General features: G+C 43.3%; 1 protein-coding gene across 3 annotated transcripts in view; it reads right to left on the bottom strand.

Annotated features, from left to right (window-relative positions):
• CDHR2 (cadherin related family member 2) overlaps positions 1–23554 on the bottom strand; it is a 497387-nt gene that overhangs the window by 273257 nt on the left and 200576 nt on the right. For all 3 annotated transcript variants that reach the window (XM_069244564.1, XM_069244565.1, XM_069244566.1), the window contains 2 exons: positions 7299–7346; positions 5203–5301 (listed from right to left, as the gene is read on the bottom strand). In XM_069244564.1, the coding sequence (XP_069100665.1) occupies positions 5203–5301; positions 7299–7346 (147 nt within the window). The remainder of the gene's footprint in view (positions 1–5202; positions 5302–7298; positions 7347–23554) is intronic.

The following is a 23554-nucleotide window of genomic DNA, read 5'->3' on the forward strand; positions in this document are numbered from 1 at the left end:
CTTGTATTACAGTATGAACAGAGAAAGAGATGTGTATCCTGCCATTTTTCGGTATCGTTGCCTTGGTTATGCCTTTGGTAGCCAGCTTTAAATGTGCACTAACACTTCCTCTTTCCCCAGTCAGCTGAACATAACTGTGTCAAAGGTTGGAACCTCTACGCAGACAGGCGAGGAGTCGCCATCAGCCTCAGTGACTGCTTCAGCCCTGATTCATAGCCTCACCCCTCACTGCCTTACAGCTGGACCAATACTGGCCTTATTGTCAAAGAGCCCTACGGGCTGTGGGGCATAGTGAGCAATGGGTACGTTGTCTATTGTTACCAGATGCACCAGTTTACCAGGTACTCAATGTTTCAAACCTGTGCTTTTGTTCAGTGAAATGTATTATGAGAGTTTTAGTCTGGGATCTCTTCAATTGAACTAATTGAAATAACACACCTCAAAACAATGATTCACGCAATCAAAGCCCAGGGCAGCAATTGGGTTCCCAGGTAGCTTGGAGTCATCTTTCAAACAAACCTAGTATTGTCTTGTGCAGGAAGAGGAAGAAATAATCAGAATACATGCAAACACTAGGCACATTAACTTGCAAACTCCAGAACCATGTCTTACGTCCACTGTTATCAAGTGTGACCACTCTGATATATTATTTTCTTTTGTTGGGCACAACTTCTAGCCAACAAAACCCTACAATAATTTTGCCCCTCCTATGGGACCCCATAGCGACTACTAGCCACTTTCCTATTTACCATATTTCTGTCCAGTTCTTGAAGGGTAGAAGTCATCACATGCAAGCTTATATCAAACATAAACAGCCACACTATGATCTCCAATTAGGTTTCTGCCGATTCAGAGGTATTGAATCAGTTGTGCATGACAGACAGACACTCTTAAGCACACTCCAAGAAAGGCAGTAAGCAGCACTGATTCTGCTGTATATCTCTGCCTCCTATGATCAGGACCTTCTGCTGCACAGATTTAGAAACTGTTTCAGATTTTCCAGTATCGCTCTTAAATGGATACATTCTTTCCTTCATAGCCCTTCTTATCAAGTGTGCATGAACACCTCAAAATGTGTCTTTCATGCTTCTCTGTGCAGTGACTTTCAAGGGCCTACCCTCCCTCCACCCATTTAATTTCTGCATGTGACTTCCATTTCAACTGCTAGGCTAGCACAGGACCAATTTCAAGATCTGTGCTAACACAATCTAAGGGCACATCCATCTGGAGAAAAAACTGAGTGTCACAACAAAGGCAGCAATTGATTAGACATTATTCAACACTGAATAAGAGAAATCTGTCTACGCCTGAACATATCAAAAATAGAGATCCAAAAGTGGTAAAGATACACCATGTCTGCTGTTTCACTAGTCCATAAGGCTAGGACCTGCTGACCCCAGTAATTGAAAAGCTAAAAATCTGGTTAACTTATTTGAATCAAACCTCATAATCACTCTGCTAATACATTCTCTGCTCAAGGGCAAAAACTTGCAAGTGAGGGAAGATTTTGCATATTGAGGATTTACTATATAAAGTAGTTCCTTTTTCAAAACTTGCACCTAATTGGAGCTTGGTGATGATTTGTTTTGAAATGCTTGGATCATTGTAATAAGAATTGCACGGGGCTGCTAAAGAGCTGAAGGACAGACTGCATCAATTCCAAAATTAAGCCGCTTTGACAGGCATGAACATCTGTAAATATGAGCAGGCCAAAAATGCTTTGTAAAAGCTAAACTGGTTACTAATGGATGCTTGGATTGCATTTAAGTATACAAAAACGTGATGGGTGGAATGATTGAATGAATCTCAACCATACGTAATTACTTGGGCCACATTCAAGTCTATTGTCAGTTTGCACACAATGCCACCTCAGTTTGGGCCCAGTCATATGTAAATCAGGCCTGACCCTGCTCCATTGGGAACAGTCCAGCCTGAACTGCCAGACCAAGTCCTCCTGAACCGTAACACAAGTAACATAGGACTGCATTAACCCTAATTAAGACTTATCAGCCAGGTATAGCTTAATTCCAGTGACAGTGCACACAGGACCCATGTCAGGGCATATCCATCCCACTTGGGTGACACACTAAAGTATACCAAAAAAGTGATGGACGGAATACTTGAATTAATCTCAGCTACTGGTAATTACTTGGGCCGCATCCCTGTCCATTGTTATTTTGCACACCATGCCACCTCAGATTGCTATATGCAAATCAGTCTTGACCCTGCGCCAATGACAACAGTCCAGCCCGAACTGCCTGGGCAGGGCCTACCTGAGCACAAGCAACCTAGGACCAGTTTCATCCTAGTTAGGGCTCATCAGCCAGGCATATCTTGGTTCCAGTAACACGGTGTGCATGGGCGGGATCCACAGTGGAGCAGGGTAAAGACTCATTTTCATATGGCTGGGTCTAACCAGAGATGGTAAGTGTGCAACATAACAATAGGCTGGGATGCGGCCTGAGTAATTACCAGTGGACGAGATTAAATGAAACATTCTATCCATCATTTGTACACTTTTTTGTTTACTTTAGTGGACTAAATTTAAATCACCATACATATTCCACAAGCCCTCTAGAAAAAAGACTGATTATATTTACAAAATCTTGCACAACACTACATTCCTTCTAGAAGTCTTTATATAGTGAACCCACTTCCACCTCCAGCCAGCAGAAACACGTAGGAAGTAGGATTGCTGGGCCCAAATGTATTGAAAGCTCAGGACCCGACTCAGATCAAAACTCATCCACCTCAGATTCAGAAAACTGATAGAATCCAACAGAATAGTGCCAAAGCACCGCCAGCACCGCCACTGCGGTCAGAGCACCACGGACGATGGAAGGCACCTGCAGGACACCGGAGACTATGTTTCTCACAGACAGATTACGAGGCTGCACACCGCCAATATTTCTGCAGCGATCGCACCACTACGGAACCCCAGGTGGAAATTACCTATATGAAAGGAGATACTCACCTTGAGGAATACACACTCGTCTGGACCCACCATGGAACCATAACTAGACATCATCCCGCGGCTCCTGCTCGCCCACAGACCTCTGATTCTTCAATGACAACAACAACCGTAAGTACACACACTCACCTGTCAATGTTGTATTATGTCAGATTTTACACGCTCACACAACATACCATTGGGAAGGGGGTGTGAGGGTGACACTCAAACCTCACTGTACACTGCCACGCACACTCACATACAGACACATAGGCAACCGTATACACACAGTACACAGACTGCAGCTACAAAGAGCACACACACATCATGGAAGCACACTTACGTACAGACACACAGCACAGGCTCAATCACACACAATACTGCACAACACCACAACATGTCACAACAACACCACAACTGTACCATTATCAACACACTGAACAACACTGGCAATGGACACTACCCAGGGAAACATCACACATACAACACAATGTACAACCAACAGGGAACAAACACACAACTTACCAATCGACAAACACATCACACACACAGCATATTGTTTCTATGATACCATGCACAAAACACGTACACTCACACAGTCAAAAGTGTAGTGATGAAGTGTGGGTGTTGTGAGTGGGTGATGGTTGTTGTATATTGTATGTGATTGCAAAATGTGTGTTGTGTATGTTGTGCAGGCGTGGGCTGTGTCTATAGTGGAATATCTATGGATGCCTATTCTTGCTTTTTGTATCTCTCTAAGCTGTTGCCTGTGTCTGGATGCGTGTGGCAATTTGGTTGCAAAGAATTGTGTGTTGCGTATAGGGGTGTGTTACACAGTACTGTGTGGGTGTATCGGGTGTGTGGATGTGTGTCAGGTGTTGGGTATTCAAACTTACCAATGTGGAGTGGTGTTCTTTATGTGTGTTCAGTCTGCCACGGTTCCCACACCCAATGGTTTTCCACCATGGAAGGACCGCTCTCGTGAGTTGTGCTTCGTAATCTGATGGGAGGATTTTTGTCGGGCTTGCGGTGCTGGTGGTGGGACTGCCTCTTTTCTGTCCCCAGTGTCCTGGCAGTTTCAGAATTTTGGCTGTTTTTTAGTGAACTTAGCTGTGTGAGTCCTAATATGGCAGTCGGATTACTGCCAACATGGTGGTCTTTTGCCGGCTGGCGCCACATTGGTATTCCCCAAAGACCGGCAAACTCAATGTCAAAATAGCTTTAACATGATGGAAAGGCAGAGTAATTTTCAGTCGTCCCCTGTTTGTCAGCATTTCTGTTTTTTGTAGGGGGGGAGAAGGAAGGCATGGGAAAGCAGTATAAAAGTTCACACAGTCCTCTTTGTATATTGTGTTTTCATGGGGGTTTGTGCAAAAAGCTTTCCATACTGCTCATTCATATTCCTGTTGTTCCACTTTAGCAAGCTAAACCTGTCTTTCAGATTTGTGTTTATGATTGTGTACATAGCTTTCCTTCTTAAAAAATTGATTCTGTTGATTTTGTTGGATTGTGGAACTGGTCAACCTGTTGCAACGTAAATGGCTGCAGCCTCCCTTCACAGTGGAGAAATATCTCCCACTTCCTCATCACAGTCTGGATCTTCTAATCTAGTGTTAACCAGACCCACCTCCAAACTAAAATATTGTTCAATGTTTGAGATGCCATTAATGTGCCATTAATGTGTCCTCTGTAAGGTGCTCTGCTGCTCTCTAGAGTTAGGTTCGCATTAAGTAATGTAAATAGCATAAAATAAAAACAACCTTTTTGTTAAATATATACATTTGTACGGCAAGAGCATTAACCCACCAATCTATCTGACAAGCGCTGGAACTTGTGAATGGTATGCTACACACAGTTCAGAGCATCAGACACTGAACCGCTTGAGCTAGCTCATTGAGTTTGAAGCTTTTACCGGGTGGTGACAGTTTGTGTGACACAGATTCACCTCATTATCTACTACCTTCTTTTCTTGAGCTCTTTTAGGCAACACAGACACTTAAAGCCTTGGTTAGATTTGAAGGGCCTTAACAATGCTATGGATTTTCATAATGCCACCCTCCCTCCTACTGGCACCCTTAATATCCCCAACCTACTACTCTCCAAATATGCTTTGGTAATCCCCCTTTATTGCCCCTTTATTGCCCAGTTTTATAGAGCTGGGCACACCTGAGTGACTGTTGTGAAATCCCACATCAAACAACATCATTGTCACAAAGCTAAACCCAAAGATCAACCGCCCGGGGCACACAAACCTCGAGGATGTCTGCAGCGTATGGAGTGTCATGGAAGATCGGAGCGTTGTCATTACAGTTCTGCACAATGATGTTCACTGATCTCGGGAACTGAGGAGACTAAAAAAAAAGAGCATTACAAGCTGCAAAGGTAAGTAGTGAGATGCACTATTTAACTAAAAGCAAAGCAAAGGGCCATATCTTACTAGTTGATGAACATCCTTTGTGGCCACCAATAGGGCAAAAGTAACAAATTGATCAAAGTAAGCGTACTGTGGGCCTGATTTAAGAAAAGTGGCACGGCACCCAGTGCAGAGCCACTTTTCTTGCACCCCTTAGTGCTCCCATAACGCCAAACATATGTGTGCCATAGCAAAGATGGCGGTCGTTAGGGAACTAGTGTCAAAATGTTTGATGCTAGTTAACAGGTGTGCAGGACTAGCATCCAAAATTTTGACACGAATCCTGCAAAGCCCATTGAATCAGATGAGGGATAGCAGTGGTGGGGTCTTGGATAAGTTAAAAATGCCTGCCTCCTAGTGGTTCCAGTGGTTTAATAGATCTCCTGGAGGTGGTATGGTTAAAAAGGGGCTATGGAAGTCAGGTATGTCATGTACCTTACTTCCAGGTCTACATGTTTCGGAGCCTTACCCCTAGGATCCTCTTCAGGACCAAGGTTGACTCCCTGGTACCACTCCTTGTATGACTACCGCTAATGAAAGCATGGCGCAATTCACCTAGCTAATGTGGTGTTTTTAAGTGATACCTATCATGTATGATGTCCCTCACTGATAACTGTGAAGTATGAGGTATTTTGAACTAATCCAAGACCCCATCACCCCTATCCCTCATCTGATTCACTTTGATGAGACTACATTAGTGCTCCCACGTATCCCGTCAGTCGCAGCACGCTCCGCTCTGCAACGGAACGGGAAGAAACCCAATGGTGAAGCATACTACCAAGGGGTAACTGTAGTGGTTGAGGGTTTTTCTATAAGGAAAATCCTGGGCCTTTTTTGGAATGTTACTTTCACATGTACATTTCAGAGCAATGGGCATTCATTTCAGCAGAGGAACTACATAACCAATTACATTCAGGCCTCCATCTCCCCCACCAAATAACCTACAACTCATTAAAGCTGACTTAATCACTATACTGACCACACACCTCCACAATATTCAATCAGACTCCTGTCTGTGCTGGAAGTATCACAAGAGCCATATGTACTAATGAAAAGTGCTTCAATACCATATTAATGGCATACTCTGGGATCTGAAATAGGTGTTGTCAGATGTATGATATCTCAGCCATCCTGCGGAAGTATCTGGAGGCCTGGGATGCCCCTGAAGCAGGCAGTTCACCAGAAAACACCCCATATAAACCATTTATATTTACATGCTGTGTGGGGAATTCTCTCTCCACATAATATGATCTAATCAGTAGTGTAACAAAGACCCCTGCAGCCCAAGGGGCCCCCTCAGCAAAGTACCTGGAACTGACAGTTCCTGGGTAAGTCCAGGGGTGGCCCTCCAAGTACTTTGCAGAGGGGGGCCTCAAGTTTCATTACACCACTGGATCTAATGCTTGATTCAGAATAACCAACTTCCATAAGATCACAATCCAAAAACAGAAATCCATATCTGGGTCAGTTCTCCCACTCACTTCTGAGACCTAAAACCATACATCCCCCCTGTATTTTACCCAATGCTTGGCAAGACATTTTGTTTCCCATTCAGAGCACACAGAAACCCCCGGCCCACCTCCCTGCCCCCACCTCCCCCCCCCCACACACACACAGGTAGGACATTTCCAAGCTGAGACATTACACCCAAAAGGTATAACTTCCTCCACTTCTCAAGTATGATATCTGATCCCTTATATAACACAGTTATTTATATATAACACCACAATTGCATACATATCACTCCTATTTCAACTATGACACCCACCATTAATATCACCTCCCATTCACACAACTAACACTTCAATCCCCTGTATCAAATAATAAAAATTTCGTTCAAATCTATCACCTTGCCGGAGCATAACTTGCCCCTTGGTTGTAGCAAATCCAAGGATCATCCACAGGTAACATTCTATTTCAATTCATTCTACTTACCACTGGTCCTTCATCCCGGATATAAACATCAACTTGAAACCGATTTATCTGAAAAAATGAATACATCAGACCATCACTGTTAGTAAACCATGCCTTGGCTATGACTTCACCAATACTTATCACAATTTTTCTGTCTAAAACCCTTTTTTAATTATCGGTTGCTCTTTCATTCTGGTAGCACAGACAATGATACCCCCGGGCCCTGTGATTACTCAATCAAAATGTGGTGAATTGATCACAGCGACAGATGGCTGTGGCTGACCCTGGCACTTTACATTGTTAGCAGGTGGTTTCCTGAATAACCATGAACCTTTTAAGCAATTAAGTGAACATGTAGAACCCCCTTCTCTGTACTTCTAGGTCCAGGTGTGTTGCTATGTGGGTCCTTGGAGAATGGGATTGTAGTGAGGCAGTGGAACTACATACCCCAATTTATAGAACACTCCAAAATGCGAATATCACTCAAAATTTACCTTAGACTGTTCTGCTCATGGTTGAGCGTGCCCTAAAAGGTACTCTCCCCAACATCATGTCTAACATTAGTTTAGCAGAGTAGCCAATAAGTAACTGGGACCACTCAAAGATCAGAGAAAGATTAAAAGGTTTTATCACAAAAATCTCAAGTCAAGCAATGCAGAGTAATTATCATTAAGGCTCTCAAATTTTAAGGTAAATTGTGGCCAGGAGTCAGAAAAAATCAAATTCTCAAATTAACAGCAAAGTCATAAGAAGTTAGGCAGTATCTCTAAAAAGAAAGTCTTCTCAAAATCTGTGGGCAAGATTATGGGGGTGATTCTGAGCTTGACGGGCGGCGGGAGCCGCCCGCCAAGCAGGAACCGCCAGAATACCGCTGCGCGGTCAAAAGACCGCCGCAGTAATTCTGAGTTTCCTGCTGGGCGGGCAACCGCCAGAAGGCCGCCTGCCCGCCCAGCGGGAAACCCCCTTCCACGAGGATGCCGGCTCCGAATGGAGCCGGCGGAGTGGAAAGGGTGCGACGGGTGCAGTTGCACCCGTCGCAATTTTCAGTGTCTGCTATGCAGACACTGAAAATCTCAGTGGGGCCCTGTTAGGGGGCCCCTGCAGTGCCCATGCCATTGGCATGGGCACTGCAGGGGCCCCCAGGGGCCCCACGACACCTGTTACCGCCATCCTGTTCCTGGTGGTGAAAACCGCCAGGAACAGGATGGCGGTAAGGGGGTCGGAATCCCCATGGCGGTGCTGCAAGCAGCGCCGGCGTGGAGGATTCCCTAGGGCAGCGGGAAACCAGCGGGACACCGCCGGTTTCCCGTTTCTGACTGCGGCAGAATGCCCATGGGAGCACCGCCAGCCTGTTGGCGGTGCTCTCGTCATTTTAGCCCTGGCGGTCGTCGACCGCCAGGGTTAGAATGACCCCCTATGTCTGGAGGTTTCAAGACCACCAGGCTGGCGGTAGCGGTCGGACCACTGCAGCTGTGGCAGTCCGACCGCCACATTACAAGGTTGGCGGGTAGGCCTACAACCGACCATCGTCTCCGCCAGGATCTCAGATGCCGACAGGCAGACAGTCTTGGTTGTACTGAGCCCCGCCTTGCTGATTACAAACTTGTTCTACACCAGCACTTTCATGGCGGTCTGGATGCAATGAAAATGCTAGCAGAGAACAAATTCTGGGGGCAACAGGGTGGTCAATGGACTGCCCATGGCATGAACTGTGCAGGGGCCCCCAGCCCATCACTATCAGAATAGCAGACAATGAGCATTCTGGTGGTGCTAGGGGCCCCCTTGTGCGATGGCATTGGCCGCAGCTCAAAGACCAATGTCGTTGCACAGTTTCCCCTGAGCTGACCAGTGGAAACCTTGGTTGTGGGCAGTGCAATTGCCCCCTTGTGTCCCCAACTCTACCCTCACACCAGCCTTTTCATGGCTGTGACCCAGCCATGAAAAGGGTGGTGGAAACGAAAGTTGTGATCAGCATAGCAGTGCCGAACTCGGCACCACCGTGGCTGACCATGACTTTCACCACCGCCAACCCATCAGGATCACTGATCCTTGTGGTGGCAACAGTCTCCTGGCGGTCGGACTGCTAGGATCGTAATCTGGCAGTCGGACCACCAAGATTGCGGCAGTCAGACTGACACCGCAGTTTTAGCAGTCTTAAGACCTCCAAACTCCTAATCATGCCCTATATTTTAATGAAAAACAATATTGTTTACCACAGTATTAAGTGAGTGATCCATGAATCCAATGTAGCTGACGAGTAAGCCACTAAGTGCATTAAACTCCCATGTTTCAGGGTCAGAATTTACAGTACACATCCACCTTTTCCCTGACTGAGCAAACAAAAGGTTAGACTGTAATTAATTATCCCAGTAGCTGGTGCATTACACAAACTCCCTTTAAATTTTTTGAATGCATCAAAACATTTTTGTCAAATGGTACTGGTCCTTACTAATGATTTTGCAATCAAGGAAGCGTTTGGAATCCACTGACAACAGTAGGTAACAATTTGCAGAAACTTCAGAACCTCCATTTAGGTGATTGGTGGGCTCATTTTCAAACTTTCAGAAATGTGTTCTTTTGAGACTTTCCTCACACCTTTTTTAATATGGTGCCCAATAAAAATTGCTTCCTTCTTAGAGAATTGCATTTTAGTTGGGGAACCTTAGGTCTATTTTCAGCTAGGGCAATTGTATCCAGTTTACAGTCTTCTTTTGTTTTAGATGCGACCAGTAAGTCATCTATGTACTAGACTAATACTGAATTACAATTCAGTCTCAAGCTTTCTAGATCTTTCTTCACGATTTGGCAAAATATTTAGAGACTCTCGGTATATCCTTGTGTGATTCTATGCCCCACAAGAACTTTATTCAAAAATTGGCATTTGAAGAGGAACTGGCTGTCTGCATGCAAAGGAACTAAGAAGAACGCTTGGCAGAAGTATCCTATTATACCACTGATAGAATGTATACCATTCTGCATCTGTGGAATTTGAAGCACAATCACTACTGGATTTGGTACCATTGGCCAACATACAATCACAAACTTATATATCTTGCACAGTCTTGGACTATGCACCATTTGCCATTCAACTTTTTAATTCTATCACCAGAGAATCACAGGTACCTCCTGGAGGACTCTTTGCTCGATAATTTTTTCAGTCAATAGCTTTGTTCCTTCTTCTGCTTCTTTTGAAAATCTGTACCGTTTACTTCAATGAAATATTGCACCTAACTTCACTTTTGCTTTGATTTGCTCTGCTCTTTCAATGAATCCAATTTCTTGCCTAGGAAAATCCCAAACCTCATGTTTGACAGTGTGTCTTAAATCCAGAGGTAGATCTGATTATCTGGAACATTTATTTTAAACATTGAATCCCCACCCTGTGTTTCATTTGCAACACCGTCTGGTGGACGGGAGATCACACAATTCCTTTTCCAAAGAATGTCGCTTTCTACCAAATTCAAAGGAATCGAATTACATTAAATGAACTAGTGTTTGTTCTCCATTTGACAACTTTTATTTGGGACATCTGCTGTAATCTGATTAAAAATGTGTTTAATACTGATTCCTACAACTTGGACTTCCCTTCCAGAAAGGGGTAGGTTTGTGACTTCCACAGAATGAACTGTAGAACAGGTATCTCCCATATCTATTAAAAACTAAATAGGAAAACAGTGACTTCTCTGTCAACATATGGGCCACTGTGGTCTACCTCTAGGACTGTTCCAAGTATGCAAACCTCCTCACTCCTCAGGCACTATCATTGAGAACTGCTTCCTGGCAATTAATTCTTCACAATCAATGGATTCTGTTGGTACTCTAAACTATAGGGGCTTTTTTTTCTCATGTTTTGCAGCATCAATGGAGCTGACGCCATTAACATTACAATTGATTTCTAACTTTGTACACCTTGCTCAGAATTTGCTATATTTGGGACATCACATTTCTCTGCATCTGTGGAACAACTTCTCCCTGTATCCTATCTGGATTCTAGTGACACTCCCTTTTCCAGTGTCCAATTTTCCCACAGAATTAGCAAGCAGTCACATCCATTCCATTCACATCCATTCCATCATTGTTCACTATTCCTGTTCCACAACCTTGCATTGGCATACTCCATTTCCCATATGCACCCCCTGTATTTCATTCATCCCCTTCATTCCAGACTACACAAAATTCCTATTTGAACTAATTTGGTTTTGGAACATTCTCTCAAATTGCTTCATCTGAGAAATCATCAACTTCTCCATAATCGTTTTTTTGCTTCACAATAAAATAATCACTACTGTATGTTGCCAGCTTCAAGAGCTTATCTATACGGTTTTGTCTTCCAACACAATCCACTTTGCTGAATGTGATTGCTAAGATCTGGCCTCATACCCATCACACAAGCACACACAGCTTTCTCTGGAACACCAACTCTGCTGTGTTTCCTAAACACCTGCATGTGTTGTAAAAGACATGCACTGACTCTTGCAGTTCTTGTGAAGTTTTTGAAATTTGTATCCAATTGATATCTTTTCCAGGCACTCATTTTTGTTACTCAGTCACCTGTTCATATTGGTCCGCTACCTCCCCAGAAGGATCAAAACTAGGAGCTACTGTAGCAGGGTCCTTTGTTGTCCATCCAGCCACAGCTTTACATTCTGTCCACAAATCACTGGGAACCACAATCTCAAAGAGTGAATTTAAATCAGCCCACAAACCAGAGAAATGTTTTTGAATCTGTGTTCCTCCTTATACCACCTCTATGGTTCCTCACTCAATTTTGGAAAGTTAATATTAAAGGCATAAGTATCAGCTTGTGTTCATTGCACATGTACCAAAATCCTACCATGCAATTCTCACAAAGGAAATTCTAACGCTGTTCCTGTTGTAGTTTCTGAACCACTTACTGTTCCCTTCACCTTGCTTTCAGTTCCTTTCAATTTCTTTTTACTTGCTGTCCCTTTCTTCCATCTTTCTCAATATTTTTTTTTAATCACTCCACTGTCTGGTCTTTTCAATTAAATCTCTCAAAGTAATCAAGCCATCTCCATAATTTCACCATGTCTCATATCAATTTTATAATTTTGCTTTACATTTTTCAACCTGATAATGTCAACTTCACATCCATCAGCTTGCTCTTCTAATTCATCATGTGTATAATTTCCACATCGGTCTGCTTCATTGACCCACCATCTCATTTCATCAACAATGTAAGCCAAAAGCCTCTTTAAATCAATGTTCCCCTTCAACATATCACCAAATTTGATTTTTAAAAAGCCAATATTTAGCTAGGAGCCTCGTCAACCACCACTGTCCTTTCATATGAAGCAGGTTGGACCTGAGCATCAAAATGCATGTCACTGCTTGTCCTGGGCTATAATTGCATTTTCAGTTTGTGCACTTAGTAGCACTCCTATAGAATCTTGCACTGCAGTACTATTGCCTCCAGCACCCATATCAGGTGCCAATCTAGTACCATTTGTCCCTGTTGCTGTTTTCCGAGAGGTCTAAAATTCAAAACATCATTTAGAAAATGATCCTACTCATCAGAATGATTAGTCTATTTTCCCCTTCTCCTTTGTCTTGTCTTTTTCATTTTGTTTTGTTATCTATAGCAATAAAAGCTTTTACTCTTTTCATCATATCCACACTCCATCATTTCTTCTGCTAATCCGGCTTGCTCCCAATCCACCATCATTGTAAAAAGTCAACATATCATGGCACAGCTCTGTCAGCAACTACCCAATGACAGCACAGCTTTGAGGTAACATCTCACCAATCCCACTGCGGCTCATTGGCTGACTAACCAATTACACTGCAAATTTTCTGTAAACAGGAAAACATTTGCAAAACCCTTTCAAACCACTAAACTATAAAAACCCTTGTCTGCTTATCCTAGTAGGGTGGGGAAAGTCAGTAAAACAAGTAAGAAAATCAAATCACAAATCATGATACTCAAGGAATAAAAACAATTGCATTTCAGAGCTGAAAATAGAAACTGAAAGCACAGATTAAACCACTACTCACATTAGGTGGACCCCGTCCAGTGGTAATCTACCCCAGCTAGTCACTCACTCCATTGCTTGTAGGAGTACAGTACACTAACCAAATTAAACATGCAATCCTGGAAAGGAAAACTTCTTAGTTCAGAAAACTTGTCCATGGATATGTAGCTCCTCACACTACACACTGCCTTATGCAGACAAGTAAAACCACAGAATCTCAAGAGCTTAGATTTTGATGAATCCAATCACCAGATCAACCAGTACAAGAAACCAAATAGATTTACAGGCATAAATAGTACATCAAGGAAACAGTGACCAATCCACCAATTGAAGCTAAAATGGGCATAGCATAACCAAACATCTCCCACAGAGCAAAACAATCCATTCTTCAGACTCATACTTCAATAAACTACAAATTTCATACGCCATCCATAAATCAGTTCACCCTATTCAAACTTACAATCCAAATCGTTCAGTAACACAATGCAAGTCATCTTGTGAGAATTTCCAACACAGGAACATTTTAGCAAAGTTCCAGAAATCCACTATTTCTCTCATACCAGGCATTAGGGACCATGAGAACCATCTGGGACATCCCTAAAAAGAGGAAGTGCTCTTTAAAATGCAACCATCATCTACTACTAGTTTGTAGAAGTGTAACCCCGTACCCGTGATTATGTGTGAACTTTGCATTAAAACTAGATCTTGTGCATGGTGCTTTTGCATAGGAATGAAGTTTGCCTTCATCCCTTCCATGGCCTGCCACAGTTAATGTACCCAGGAAGCTGCCAGGTATATTGTATTGTCGTAGTTTGGACTCTTTCTCTGAGCAAGACTGCTGGTCTCAGGATGACAGTACTTTCGTTTGTAGGTGACTAAGGGCCATATTTATACTTTTTGACGCACAACTGCGCCAACGCAGTTGTGCATCAAAAAATGTAACGCCGGCTAACGCCATTCCAAAGCGCCATGCGGGCGCCGTATTTATTGAAAGACGTTAGCCGGCGCTGCGGACTGGTGAGCGTAAAAAAAAATGACTCACACCAGGCAGCGCCGGCGTAGGGGAAAATGGAGCTTGGGCGTCAAAAAATGGGGCAAGTCAGGCAGAGGCAACATTTTGGCCTCAACCCGATTTGCGCCATTTGTTTTGACGCCCAACCCCCATTGAAATGACTCCTGTTTTAGCAAAGACAGGAGTCATGCCCCCTAGCCCAATGGCCATGCCCAGGGGACTCATGTCCCCTGGGCATGGTCATTGGGCATAGTGGCATGTAGGGGGGCACAAATCAGGCCCCCCTATGCCACTAAAAAAATAACGAAAGAAATACTTACCTGAACTTACCTTAAGTTCCCTGGGATGGGTCCCTCCTTCCTTGGGCGTCCTCCTGGGGTGGGCAAGGGTGGCACAGGTCCCTTAACGCCTGCCCTGACCCAGGCGTTAAAAAGCGGCGCCCATCAGGCTGGGCGCCGTTTTTTAAGGCCTGCACCCTCCTGTGCGTCAAAATGACGTCACAGTATAAATATGGGGCACAGGCCTTAAAGTCATTTTTTAGAAGGGAACGCCTACCTTGCATATCATTAACGCAAGGCTGGTTCCCCCTTCTAAAAAATGGCGCACATGGTGGAACTTTGACGCCCGCTGCGTCGGACGTCAAAGTATAAATATGGGGCAATGTTTGCGCCGAATGTGCGTCAAAAATTTTGACGCACATTCGGCGCAAACAGAGTATAAATATGCCCCTAAGTCTCTCCCTACAACTAGGTGTAACTGTTGTCCAAACCTTACCGGCTCACTAGCAGTACCTCACCAGAAACACAATAGTTAAAGGTGATTTGTAGCAGTTGTTTACGCATGGACTCAGAGTAAGATATCTCAGGGTTGTCGTGGTTAAACGGAAATTACCCTTTTCTCACAGATATATTATGTCTCATACAAACAAAGGCAATAACACAGATGCAGTGAAGTTATAATAGTTTTTATTTAACATGACTGCAATTTGCGATAAGTTGCATGAACTGTAATGATTAGGATAATGAATATACCAAGCAACAGTATTGTGTAGAAAAGAGTCATGGTTATAAAGACCCCCACCGTTTTTGCAATATATGAAAGAAATGTATATATATCAATCAATAGTTTATTCGGACCAAATTTAGGCCATTTTTAAAAGTAAACATACATACATAGAAATAAAAACCATAAACCAATGTATAGTAAAAGAAAGGATAAAAAAGGGGTCGTATAGCTAAAATATTTCCATAAATAGTTGTAAAAAGAAGAATACTCAGGGTGGTCTCCGGATCTTGCCCTGTACATAATGCTGGACACTAAAATAATACTAATCAATTATTAAAAAGATAAAAACTGTTCTAGAACCAATCTAATCGATTATTAAAAAGGATAAAAACTGTTCTAAGACCAATCACTATATAAAATCAGACATTAAAACTCCAGAAAATAGCACAGATTAAAAAAAAAAAAGAAAGTTAAGAGGTCGGGCCATAAGGAATGGTACCCATGATTGGTCAGTTCTATTAAATAGATTGGTCAGAATAGGATATAACTTAGCATTTATAAAATTATATAGTTGTGGTAACCCACTAAACAGCATACTCGGGGATACAATCTAATATCCATGATAGGTCTCGGTTTTCGTTAGAGTCCCAGACTAATATGATCGAATGCTGGTTTACTGGCTGCTAGACCGCTCTTCAACTGATGGATTGGGATCTGAAATAATCCTGCTGCGAATTTTCCATGCTGCTGCCAAATATTTGGAAACAGAGCACACTGTCAGTATGGAAGTATCATATTTACATATTCTGAGTACACTATTGCGAGATGGCGAGGGCAGTGTTCTGCACAGAGGGGTAATCCACTTCCCTCGAGGACATTTATACAGAGGGCAAAAAAATAGAACGTGTTCATAAGTTTCCTTACATAGGTGACAGTTTATACATTTGTCCGATGGAGAACTGTTGGTCGACCAGCCGGCCGTGAAACTGTTGACTGCCAATGTTCCGTACCTAAGTTGGAGTAATAAGGAGCGAGCGTGGGCTGGTATAGGGAGGTCCAGGAAGCTTTCAGACAGAGGAACATGCTTTACCAGCAGGAACTCTGCTGTCAGCCGACCTGAACTATTTGAGCCGAGGGATTCCTCATAGATCTTTTCCCAATAGTGGTCTTTGATCAGGCGTTTAGCATTGCCAGGAATCATCTCGGGATTCTCCCAATAATGGGATAGACTCAGTTTGGTCCATGCTGCTTTCATCTCCCTAAGCCACCGTACTTTTTCCCATCCATGACGAGGTGGCAGTAGTTCTTTAACTGCTGCCCTGTAGGGTTCGAGTTCATCCGTTTTCCATAGTCTGACCCAGTACAGGAGTGGTCTTAGATATGCTATGTCTTTGATACTATGTAGACCCAGGTCCAGTCTGAGGGGGAGCATTGGTGTGCCCCTCCCCAGTCTGGCTATGTGTCTGAAGAAGTTATTTTCTTTGGTTTGAAGAGTATCCATTTGTCTGTGGGATCCCCAAAGTTCTGCTCCATACAGGGCCGCAGCACGGATTTGTACTTTGTATATTTCAGAGATGAGGATCAGAGGGGGGCTTGTTGCGGTGCTAGCTTTACGTCCTATTACTCCACATCTTTGGCTGATTGTTAATGCCCCTTTCCTTATAGCTGGATCCCAACCGCCCTTGTCAGATAGTCTGATGCCCAGATAATCATATTCCGTTACTCTCTCCACAAGGATTGAATCCATCTTTGTGTTTGCGCTGAGCTTCTTTTTCCTGGCGCTGTATATCATGAGTTTGGTTTTCTTAAGATTAATGTCTAACCCAAAGTCTCTGCAGTATGCACCGAACTGGTTGACCAGATTTTGTATTCCCATAGATGATTTAGACAGAAGAATAGTGTCGTCTGCATAGAGTAAGCAAGGGACTTTGGTTCCAGCCTGCATGGGGGAGTCATTTGTGCAATTTACTAAGTACTTGATACAGTTATTAATATATAAAAGAAAAAGAGTTGGGGCCAACACACACCCCTGTCTGACTCCTCTCTCGATAGCCACTGGTTCAGTAAGATCACCATTCTTGCCATTCCTAATTTGGGCATAGGTATTCTCATGTAGTCGGGCGATAAGTTTCAAAAGGCCATGCGGGACACCCATGTTGGCTAGTGTCAGCCATAACTGATTTCTAGGGACCAGATCAAACGCGGCTCTAAGATCGATAAAAACTACATAAAGGTTGCCCCCTCCTACTTCTACAGTATTCCATTTTATTGTTAGAAATCTTAGTACTTGATCTATGGTACTGATTGCTGGTCTAAACCCTGCTTGTAGATCAGAAATGGCATTGTTTTCCAAAATCCATTCCTCTAGACAAGACAAAGTTTGCTTTGCAAAAATTTTTTGGAAGTTGTCGAGTAAGGAGATTGGGCGGTAGTTAGCAGGGTTAGAGGGGTTGCCTTTCTTAAAAATGGGAACTATCTCTGCTCCTAACCAGGAGCTCGGAACAGGTGCTCCTGCAGCTATCACATTAGAGATGAGGTTTAAATATGGAGCCCAAACATCTGGGTCAGTCTTGTAGAGATCACCTGGTATTTTGTCAAGGCCGGGGGCCTTTCCCCATTTAAGTGAGACAATCGCAGCCTTGGTTTCTGCCAGGGAAAATTCAATTTTGGGGGTCTCAGTGGTCATGATGTGGGACAGTTCCCTGGCGGTGGCACCAATGGTCCCAAGATATAATCGGGAAAAATGATCGGTCCACTCTACAGGGAGTATTGAGGCGCCAGGCAAACAGTTAGGTTCATCGCTGGCATCAGCCACCAATTTCCAAAATTTAGAGGTGTCGTTTATTTTAGCAGATTCCAGAAGGGAGACCCATCTTGATTCGTCCCATTTCCTACGGGCTCTAGCTTGTTCCTGTTTATAGGCTTTCCTAGTTTCCCTTATAAAGTCTATCTGACCTCCTCTTAGAGCTCTCAGCAATTTGTGCTGTGCTTCTCTACATGCGGCGTTGAACCATCTTGCATTACATTTCTTTTTAGGTTCTCTCACCGACTCTTTGGTAAATAGATTTTTTAAGGAGTTAAAAAATTGTGTGTGGGCTGCTATAAGCCCACCACTATCTTCTGGAAATTGAGATATATGGTCCATATGATCTGCCAGCTGCCTATACGCCGTTGTCAAAATGGTTGTGTCAGTGTTCAGGGATTCCCATCTAACATTACGTCTATTATTGGACAGTGCGAGCTGTTGTCCGTAGGTCTTGGGACAAGAGACTTCAGGAAGGGGTAATAAATTCCTAAGAGATAAAATCAGTGGTTCGTGGTCACTTTCCTCATGTTCTACAATGTTCATGTCGACCATATGGCCCCACAAGCGGATATCGAGCAAGATATAATCTATTTGGCTCTTCTGTGACCCGCGCCTAAATGTAGGGTGGAGATTAGGGTCCGAACGGGAGCGACCATTACAGGCCCGCAAGCCATGTGCCAGTGTAATGTCCATGACCTGGTGAGATAATCTATTAATTTTTGGTCTTTTCCTTGACACCAGCTGGGGAATACCCCAATAAGCGTCTTCATCTTTATATAATTCCTGGGCCAGCGAGTAGGGTTCAAAAGTGGCGTTAAAATCTCCAGCAATGAGAATAAAATGAGAAGGTGATTTATAAGTGAGAAAACTATCCAAAATAGTCAGTGCGTCGGACTCATACTTGCTGCCCAGACTTCTATTGTAAATATTAATTATTAAAAATGGTTTCTCTCTAAGGGATGGTATTAATAAACCCATTAAATCAGGGCAGCCCAAGTCAATTATTTCAATCCGACATTTAAAAGAGCAACTGAGCCATATTAGCAGGCCGCCTGAGGGCCTCCCTGAATTCGTCTTAATTGCTGGCACCCAGTAGCTTTTATAGCCAATTCTATATTTGGGTTCCAGTGCCCATGTTTCTTGGAAAAGACATAGATTGTGTTCGTCTATAAATTTGCCCCATTCAGGGTTATTCATTTTGTTCTCCAAGCCTGCAATATTCCAACTAAGGATGGTAACTAGGCCGTCTATTTTGTCATGGGGAGCTTCAGCCACAGAGTTCTCTCTTGGAGATCGGGTACCGTGGGGAAATTTTATACCCTTTTCAATCGAATTTGGAATTCCTACTACGTTAATGCCCGGGGTGTTTCTTGCCCCATCTGAATCGGAGAGTAACCTGAGCTGTTCGGATGCCTGGAGTGGGGGCGGGTCTCTGTGTTTGCTACAATCTGGTAAGTCTGTGACTAAGTTAATCTCAGTCACCATACGCTCCTTGTCTGCACCCCCGATAAGGATTTCAGAACTCTTGGATGGATCTAACTGGGCAAGTGCGGGAATTGGGATAGGGTCACTAGTGTCGATGGTAAAAGTATGTTCAGCCGCATGATTGTTTTGCCCAACTTCATAAGTTTCAATTTTCCCAGCTATAGGAGACTTTTTATCCCGGTTGTTTGGGCCTTGGGAGTAGGGTAAACTGTACATAGTGCTTACTTTTAGTCAGTCGTTTTCAGAAAGTGTGGGCGAAGAAGCATTGCAACTTGGCCAAAAATCAGGTGACGTCTGTGCCCTAGAAGGACCTCTGGGTGAGATTGTCACCCCCTTAGTGCTTGGTACAGCTAAATGAGGGTAGAAAGCCTGGAGCCTACAGAGTGAGATTACCCCCCTAGGGGGTTAGAATGACACGCATTTAGAGAAAGCTGTTGGACAAGGGAAGGCGTATCAAAATTAATAACGATACAATCCCCTGTACCAGGGTTTTTGAGTGGGCCCACCCAACCCACCCTCCTCACCATCAGTATTGAGGGTATCATATGAAAGGCGAATCTAGCGTGTCTGTGTAACCAATGGATGACCTTGTTTTTCAGTTCTGTGAATGATTCGGAAATGTTGGACTTGAGCTTAGGAACATTCGTAATAACTAGTACATAGGGGCAAGCTTCTGGTGGTAGATGTAAAGTTCTCAGGTTAGTTCCTGGATCCCTACACGTCTGGTCTGCTGGAATATTGGAATGGATCCTGTGCAGTTTAGTGCCCATGTTTATGGAAGAGGCAATTTCACCTGGCCGCCTTGGGTAAAGGGGGTCACTTTTTGGGTGCCAAGTTTTAGGGGGATTGGCCAGGTTAGGTGTGGAAAGCTTCGCTGGTAGGTGGAGAGAGTCAGAGCAAGGTGGTTGAGGCTTATGAGCCGTACTTGGGGGTAAAAGAGGAATACTGGCACTGTTAACAGGGGGACATATATATATATATATGAGATGGAATATGCCCTAATACCCTAATAAAAATAGGCCTAACCTCCTACCTAATGGAGAGCTGGGTTTGCTAAACCTAATCTGCCAAAGCCGTGTCCATGAGAGGAGCCCCCAACCCTCGTTACCTTGGAATGAGGTCTCTATCTCAGACTCCGTAGGGACACGAAGACTGGGTCAGCGCCAAGACGACTGCAGCATCGGTATCAGCGATGGTGGCGATGCCCTCTGGTCGGAATCCCTCTGATTATCTGTCTGAAGTGTGATGTATCTATACAGATCTACAAGGTCCCCTGACGTAGATGTATTTCAAAACAATAGATAACAGGCATGCTTGGGACGGCAATTAATATCAAAAATCCCTCGAAAGTATAGAGAGGGAAAGTCCCTAAGTGTGAACACCTACTGTTTGTTTGTCTTTTGTGCTTGATCTTGACGCCTTGGCGCAGTGACACTGATAATAAAGCTCATAACAAGTGGCCTAACTATAAACAAGGCAGCCATCTTAGAGGAAATAAATAATTAAATGGGCTAAGACAGAGCAAGCTAAGTAGGTTAAAAGTCACTAGGTGACGGGGGCACAAGTTTACAAGCCTACGGCTAAGCTTACTCCTGCTATCCCGTTAAAACAAACTGGGATTCACTACAGTATCTTGTCTGACAAAAAGCAAGAATGAGGTCTTTGGTCAGCCCTGGGCCAGATCTATTTGAAAGACAGCACCTACAGGTGAGTGACTGGATGACTGACTGCATAGAAATGTCTGAAACGGCCAGAAGCATTCCAGTCACTTATATATCACAAAAAGGACAGCCCTCTGAGGATCTGATCCTGGCACAACTAGATATCTCCTGTAGGATAGATATGATCATTGAGGACACAAGACTGGGCCCCCTATTATAAGGCTAGGTTTGGGTCACTATTAGGCAATTTTCTGGTGCCATGCTGGTCTCCAGAGCCATCGCCCACACCTGCAGAGGTAACGAGGGTAAAGAGAGGTTGGAGGGAGGCTGGACTCTTGACTTCCAGTTGCCATATGTGGACACATATGCTGACCACATGCTGTTCCTACCAGCCCACATTGGTGAGCTAGGACACTGGGTCTGACCCTGCTACATTTTCCCTTTGGGTCAGCCCTGTTTCACACTTGGCATTCAGCTATATTTATTGAGAAGTATATTACAGATGTATTTTCAGTTATCTCTTTTCCCCTTTAGTATAGTGGGTTCATTTTAGCTAATAGTGTCATTGGATGTAAAGAGTGCTCTTCATAAGCTGAGGGTTATACCCACCCTTGCAAACTGACTTGAGATGCCTCCACAATAATGGATGCCCATAAAGGTGATTCTAACCAGATGAATCCTTGCATAATCGTAAACATGTGACAAGTGCATGGGTCCTCAGCACTTGAGGACTGCTAGACAAGGAGGTTTGGAACAGTGGGAGTGGGTTTCTATGAGTGTGAATTTAATTGTGGTCAGGTATTCCTCCTCCCAAAAGTTCATGGCCCTCTGCCCAATTTCTTGATACAGCTTGGCAATTAATTCCAGCTAATTGGAAAGTTCTTAAGGAGGAGGTTAGTCGTGCACAGCTCAATGCCCACTGGACCACACTGTGGGATATTTTTTCACCAGGATTCTTGATGAACATTACTCTCTAACGTCCATAAAGTAGTTGCTACTCAGTTGCTACACCTTTTGGCTCGCTCCTTGTCCTCATCCTTCAATAAGAATTATTTCATGGATTGATTTTCTATAGCTTTTACTAGGGATTGGTTGGGATCCCAAATTTTGAATCCGTAGCTAATGAAATGGGCAGATCCCAAACTTCGGAAGGTCACGTACATGTGTGACTAGTAATTAATCCTGTTTAGGCTATTCTAGCTTTGTCCATATAAATTTGTGCAAATATTAAGATTTGTACCTGTGACTTGAATGTAAAATCTGACATGTCATGTTTTTATTGGAATGTATTATATTTTTACCTCAACTAAAGAAATTCCTTTGACTGTCATTTTTTAAATGTAGCATTGTGATTTGGGGGGGAGGGTGTGTGTGCTAAACCTTTCCTAGGGCTAAAGAATTTGTTAAACATTGCAATAGCTTTGGGGCAACTTCTATGGGCGATAAAGAAAATAGGTCTAATTCCCAAAGGTAAATTTACACTTTTGAGTAAGTTTGTGATTGTTTGCTATTTACTAGTAATATCTTTATGACGGTGGAGTGACCGCAAATTAAAAAATAGGACTCCTCAGTTGTAAAGATAATACTAGTAAAATACCTTTGTGAATAACAAACAATCAAACAGTGGTAAACTTACACAAAACTAAAAGTTTACCTTTGGGAATCAGGCCAAATATGTTTATTGTTTTGATCTGTTTGATTGCTTTCTTATGCTATGTTTTAAAATATGGTTGTCTTAAATAAACTAGGTTTGGACTGAACTGAATAAAATGAAATGCTAAAAGTCATGAGGCAAACCAGCCTAACTCCAATAATATCACTTTCAGCTCACATACAATGAAAACAGGATGGCTGGCACTTGTACCCACCAGTCATATTAACACATATACAAACTCCTCATGCCAACCAGGGTGTTCTCCTACCACTACTCTTTGCCTGATCTGAACATCGCCCAGTGACTAATAGGGAACTACATCTTTGGTGTCCCTCCATGGGCCCCATACTCTAAAAGTCAATCTTAGCACCAGCACTAACATTACCACCGTTGACAAATGCATTCCTACTAGCTGTAATCATATTGAAGACCAGGAAATCTATTATAGAAAATACACCAACCAAAGTGCAAATTACCAAAGTAATTAGACACCTGTCAAAGAAAGATCAGCTCTGGGCTGGTCTGAAACAGAGTCAGAAATAGTTGTTGGGTTGAAGTTTAGATATTAAGGAGAAGCAAGTTTTGCAGCAGGAGCACTAGTTCTTCCCACACTGTTTACATATCTTTTAGTCCATTGGCATTTTTCGTTGACAGATTTGTG

This window comes from Pleurodeles waltl, chromosome 7, assembly GCF_031143425.1.
Source record: "Pleurodeles waltl isolate 20211129_DDA chromosome 7, aPleWal1.hap1.20221129, whole genome shotgun sequence".
Classification (NCBI taxonomy): domain Eukaryota; kingdom Metazoa; phylum Chordata; class Amphibia; order Caudata; family Salamandridae; genus Pleurodeles; species Pleurodeles waltl.